The sequence below is a fragment of the Phalaenopsis equestris genome, unplaced genomic scaffold, assembly GCF_001263595.1.
Source record: "Phalaenopsis equestris unplaced genomic scaffold, ASM126359v1 Scaffold001249, whole genome shotgun sequence".
NCBI classification, from domain to species: domain Eukaryota; kingdom Viridiplantae; phylum Streptophyta; class Magnoliopsida; order Asparagales; family Orchidaceae; genus Phalaenopsis; species Phalaenopsis equestris.
This window is the reverse complement of record NW_018165688.1, coordinates 5,050-11,318: the sequence shown is the minus strand read 5'-3', so window position 1 is coordinate 11,318 and position 6,269 is coordinate 5,050. Positions and strand designations below refer to the sequence as shown.

General features: G+C 34.6%; 2 protein-coding genes across 2 annotated transcripts; one reads left to right on the top strand and one right to left on the bottom strand.

Moving 5' to 3' along the window:
- Nucleotides 1-215: 215 nt before the first annotated feature.
- LOC110033663 (CSC1-like protein RXW8) lies at nucleotides 216-3,534 on the bottom strand. The gene is made up of 5 exons (XM_020737719.1): nucleotides 3,517-3,534; nucleotides 2,647-2,841; nucleotides 1,192-1,490; nucleotides 721-997; nucleotides 216-503 (listed from the first exon to the last, which is right to left on the bottom strand). Exons 1-5 carry the CDS (start codon nucleotides 3,532-3,534, stop codon nucleotides 216-218), a joined length of 1,077 nt encoding a protein of 358 aa, XP_020593378.1.
- Nucleotides 3,535-3,705: 171 nt separating this feature from the next.
- LOC110033665 (maltose excess protein 1-like, chloroplastic) lies at nucleotides 3,706-4,813 on the top strand. Its single transcript, XM_020737721.1, has 2 exons — nucleotides 3,706-4,183; nucleotides 4,274-4,813. Exons 1-2 carry the CDS (start codon nucleotides 3,884-3,886, stop codon nucleotides 4,466-4,468), a joined length of 495 nt encoding a protein of 164 aa, XP_020593380.1. The 5' UTR covers nucleotides 3,706-3,883; the 3' UTR covers nucleotides 4,469-4,813.
- Nucleotides 4,814-6,269: the final 1,456 nt, after the last annotated feature.

Genomic DNA, 6,269 nt, shown 5'->3' with positions numbered 1-6,269 from the left:
CCTCTCAAAGAGCTAAGCAAATTTCAGACTACAAAATAAAAAACTGAGAAAGAACACTAATTTAAAACGATCAAGTTAATAGAAATATTTGCATTTTTCACAAATAAAAGCATTAAGCTATAGTATTCTTTCAAAATATAGAGTTCATAAGGAGCTTCAGCAAATAAATATAAAATTTATTCTTATATCACAATACAAGAATTTACAGGCCAGGGCTAAGATCTCACCTGATTGCGATAAACAACATATCCAAGGAAGAAGTAGACCAGCAAGAAAGGTAATATTAATGGCGCTAGTACGGAGCAGGTGAAGCCAAGAAGTCCAAATAAAAGAACCCTTGGAATTTCAGTATGATAAGGAAATGATGGAACTGAGACTGGATCATCCTTCCATCTTAAAATATGCCTCTTTATGAAGTTCCATATAAGGCCAAAGAGCTGCATTACTTCAGAGGATAAACTTGCCCAACCTGAGGTTAGGACATAAGTGATAAAGAAGGTAGCCTGCAATAACAGCAAAATGAAGATTAATGCTTAATTTAGTTTAAACAAGAGTTAGCACTTTAGTCCTATCTATGAACTATTTCATACTATATTAAAAAAAATTGAGAACTAATTTTAGACTTTTATAAACTTTGGACTAAATGACCCCATATAAATAAGAAAAGGGACTACTTCGGCACTATACTCCAAAAAAAAGAAAAAAAAAAAAAGAAATCACCTGACTCGGCACAGCTTTCGCGAGCTCAGTTGGGATGTCCTTTGGACTAGATATGGCATTTATCTGGCTGATCAAAGATCCAGAGAAGACATTTACAAAGAACACATTCCAAATGTTGAAGTAGAGCACTTTCCAACAAGCGCTCCTTTTCCTGGTGCTATGCGAGATGGACCCTTCAACAGAAGAAAATAGCAGCATCACGGGTGGAACAATATATAGGAACAATTGTAAAATGACACTAGGGAGGTAGCCTGACACTATCTCGATTGTAAACTTCCTGCATACAGTAAGCATATTACATTGTTGTTGACAGTAGGAGTGTTCTGATATTTTATATGCTGAAAAAGTTAAACATTTGCAGGAAAAATAGAATCAAGTGTTCACAACTGAAAAGCAAAGCCTCTACTTGGGTACAAAAACTAAGAAACAAAATTAAAACAAAGTTCAGAAACACAGAGATACGATACATACTTCTTTAGTAAACCATCTAGAAAGGGGAATAGCTGCTGCAACTGGTCCAAATGGGTTAGACCTTGCACAAAAGTGACTGGAATAAGAAACAGAAGCATAAAAACAATGCTGGCAACAAGTATTGCTATCTTGCGGAACCAGAGCTGTCTGTATGGAATCCAAAGATTGGACCAATAAACATCATGCGGTTCAGGGGCAAGATCAGTAACCCAATGCATGGGATTGGATGACTGAAGAACCTCTGACGTAACAACAGCTGCATACCGTGTTCTAAAAAATACAAAAGCAGCACCACATTCCTGTGCAAAAACGGAAAAACAGCCTTAAACTTAATGATCAATCAGTTGAAACAAGAAATAATAATATTGAATATATAATTTAACCATACAGCCAACTTGTAAAATCACGCATCAAGTTTACCCAACAAAAGAAAGTACTACAGCAACAGACATGAGATATTGTTGCATTAAGACAATAACCATGGCTTAGGCGAGCTTCTAATTAAAATACAAAATATTGTAAAAGTTACTGAACGAATTACATAAATATAAAAGGAGAAAACAAACATAGGAATATAAGAAAGTGAAAGCCAAATAACTCAGTATTAATCTTCATACAAGCATTCTTGGCAGCTTTTCAATTAAAAGTAACCTCCCAGAAACTTGTCTTAAATCTTTCAACAGAGTACATATTATGCTAGTACATATTCAATAGTAATAAATATAGGGGCATTTACATAGATAGCACACAATTCTAATGCATTTACACATCTCACACCTAAACATTCATATTAACACGCATAACACTCAAATCTTTAACAACACAAAAAAAGAGCACTATTATCACTTTTTGAAAGTAAATACACCTTTCAAGGATAGGATTTAGAGACAAAAGTGCCATGCATGTAAATATGAAAGTTTAGGTGTGAGATATATAAATACAAAAGAATTGTATGCCAGGTATGTAAATTTCCCATAAATAGATCAGCACTGTGATTTCTAACGCTGATTTTACAAGCTTCACTATCCTAAGACCACAACTTATATATAAAGAGTATTCTTAATCCTTTATCGCCCAATCCAACTTAATTGACATCCAGGCACATTTATACATTTATCAAGAATGAAATGACAACAAAATTATTGGTTTCACACTGATGACGTCAGGGCTAGATAGTGATGGTAATTGACTTCATTTCATCAAAAGTTTTATTTTAAAAAACAAAACAAGCCTTTATGTAGGCATTTGACCTTCTTCAGATGATTGATTTAGTTTACACTTCAGGACGAGTCTCATGCCTTTGTGTGCATTTTAGTACATGCGAGAAAAGGAAAAAAAAAAAAAACATGAAAAGGACCTTGTTGCATATAGTAGAACATTGGCATCAAAATCGAAAACTAACACAAGTTCTGTAAGTAATTCACAAGGCATTGATGCTTAGAATACTAATGATACCTTCTCTTTTATGTTTGAATCTGAATACTTGAAATCACTTCTTTTTGCACCAAGCTCAAATTCTTCATTATACAGCTTGAAAGAATTGGATGCACCTCCACAAAGTCCACATCTGTATCTGAATGGTAGGCATTTTTTATTAATAACGGCTCCCTTTAACCGAGTAACCTTCTTGTAAGCTTTCTCAGCATTGTTCTGAATAGAAACATAAGAGTAAGAAAAAAATAAATGACTGTAAGAACTCGTTTCTTTCACAAATCAGGCATACCTAGTGATTGCAAAAGCATTTCCTTAAAAGACATTCCAATTCTTAATATATTGAGCCAATAAAAAAATGCAAAATTGTTGAAATTTAGAAATATTTTTATTGATATGAATATGAGGCATAAATAATCCCTACATGAATCGTAGAATAGGCAAGACAATAAAAAGAAAATAACAGGAAAGGAAAGATATAACACCTAATATCTCCAATTAATCAATTCATATTAATTATTTGAACATAATTAATATGAAACATCATAACTTCTACTAGGATAAGTAAATAAATCCATATTTACACATAATATGAAACATCATAACTATTGTAAATGAAACATCATACAATAGGAAAGTAAATAAATCCAATCCAAGAAAATAAATCTAATCCTCATAACTTCTACTAGGAATAAATTATTTTTTAATATAACTTATAACAGAAATTTACATGCCTAGCGCAAAATTCTTATGAGATATTTACATATCTCACACATACAACACTCAAATCTTTAATATCACACCTACAACACTCAAATCTTTAATCTCACACATACAACACTCAAATCTTTAGTATCACACCTACAACACTCAAATCTTTAATCTCACACATACAACACTCAAATCTTTCATATTTACACATACAATACTCAAATCTTTACCACTTTTAAAATATGAGTGTTATATCTACACATACAAAAATAGCACTTTTACCATTTTTTAAAATAAAATGCACCATTTCATGATGCATAGGCTTAAAGCACCAAAGTACCATGTGTGTAAATATAAAAAGTTAATAAATACATAAGAATTGTGTGCTAGGCATTTAAATTTCCTTAAGATATAAGAAGATTTAACATTTGTCATGTCAAACAATTTTCGTATTTTAATCCCTCTTAAGCTTTACTAAATCCAAAATTTTCAAAATTTACTAAATTCTACGTGCAGCTAACCTGAATATAAGTAATCTGTTGAAAGAAATATGATGCAGGGGATGCTTACTTGTCTACTTGGAAATCTCACATTGCTCTCCTACTTTGCTAAAAAGAAAGAGAAGGAGGCCATATTAGTTCAAACATTGGGTGTTGTATCTATCTACATTGTGATTGTGCAGCTTGCCGTTGCCGGAGCGATGCCTTTACTGCAGTTTACGGCCACGTCGGCTGCTGTTGTTGCTGGGCTTGTGCTGAACTTCATGAACTATTATGGATGGCTTCTACAATGGGTTTGGCAGATTTGGGAGGATTTTATCACCATTGTGGGAATTTCTGTTCTTCCACAGGTGAGTTTGTGGGAATTAGTGGAGTTTTAGATGTTTTTGTGATGGTGGTGAAGATTAGATGTGTGTGCTCATTCATCTCATTTGATGCAGGTTATGTGGTCGACATTTGTCCCGTATATTCCAAGTAGCAATTTGCCTGGGCTTATTTGTTGTAGCTTGGCTATTGTGGTCATCATTTTGGTATCAATCTGTCAATCTTGTCATTTTGAAGTATGTTCAATACAATATGTAAAAAGAGCATTTAGTTTCTTTAATTTAAATTTGCAGAAATTTATAATGTTTTAGCACTAAACATAGGGCAAATTTGTTATCTTCTATTAATTGTGATATGAACTGGCGAGGGATTTGATAACTAATCTTTTGTGGGGGGTTGCTTATTATTGGGTGCTTGAGGTAGAGCAAAAGTAAGGAGGAATTTGGTCTTTGGTTATTTTGTATCTTTAATTGAAATTTGCATAAGAAGCAGATGGTATGAGCACTAAAAGTATGGCTAATTTGTTCTCTTTTATAAGTTCTTTACGAACTAGTGAGGAATTTTACAACTAATTTCAACAAGGGATTCCTTATTATCAGGTGCTTGAGTTAGAAGAAAATAAGGAGAAATTCGGTGGTTGATATCTAGATGAAAACTTGGGCTAATGTACACATCGAAAATGATAGAAGCAGAGAGGGGATATGACCACAATTGAAGGAGAGTTTTACCCTCGATATATGGAGGAAAAAATGGAGTAAGAGGAAGTTGGGGTGGAGATGTTAGATTTAGAAAGTTAAAGTGTCGATCTTCGAGAGGAAAGACACACGTTGGTGGGTGTATCGGGTAGAGCGATATTTTGCGGTGAATGGGCTAGATGGGGAGGAGAAACTTATGGGGGTAGGGTTATGTTTGGAAGAGAAAGCTCTAGTTTGGTTTCAGTGGAGGGAGTCTAGATACCTAATCTATTCGTGGGAGGTATTCAAGGATAGTTTGTTGGAAAGTTGCCGAGCAATTCAGTAAAATGACCAACATGAGCAATTATAGGCCTTAACTCAAGAGAGAACTATCATGGAATACATGGAAAGATATGAACTATTGTCGAGACAGCTGAGGGCGATTTCTGAAGCGGGATTGGAAGGAAATTTTATGAAGGGCCTAAAGCCCAACATACGAGCATCACTCCGACTATTGAGACCAAGGGGATTGAGTGAGAAGATAGAGCTAGCTCAGACAGTAGAGGACAAGAATCAAATGAAGCTTGACAGAAGCAACACAGATGGAATGCCAGACCAAATTGCTACAACCACAACCATACCAAAAGCTCAGACTGTGGAAGTTCAGAGGTTGGCTGCTCAGGACACAAATAATGGACCTCGACCATGAGCAACACTCAAGCGCCTTACAAAGTCATAGATTCGAGAGAAGCGAGTCAAGAAGTTTTATTTTTGGTGTGATGAGAAGTTTACCCCAGGACATAGTTCAAAGATCTAAAATTACAAATTCTTATTGTGCATGACAAGGAGAGAGAGAATGAAGAAATAGAGACAATTATGGGGGAGGTGGAACACTCTCACTTTTTTTCACCTTAAGGACAACGTGTCTTTTGGTGGGATTATTGTTACGTTGGAGCCTAGCCTAAGAGCAAATTTATCTTTTGTACGCCTAAGAGCAATTTAGTCTTTTATTATTATTACTATTATTGTTGGGTATAAATAAGCTTGTTATGTCTAGGGTTAGGCATATTCATGAGATTGAGTTGTGAATCTTAGATTTAGGGTTAAGAGAAATTTCTGTTACGCTTCAGAACCAAAATCAACAAGCAATTGACTACGAAACGACAGTAGATAAAGGGAAAGCCTCAAATGAGGGTTGCTCTTACGAAAAACAAATGAAAACAAGTAAGATAAAGATGATGATCTACTTTTTAAGAGGTAGATAAGCTCTCCTACAACCCTAGACATCGCTAGGAACACCACCAAAAGGAAAAAACACAACAACAACAAACGCTAGGTTCCTCCCCTTAATAGAATTGTCCCACGGGATTTGAAAACTTTCCTTTAAAACTTTCCTCCAAACCTCTTTTAATTTCTCCTATTTGAGTTTGTAATTAAG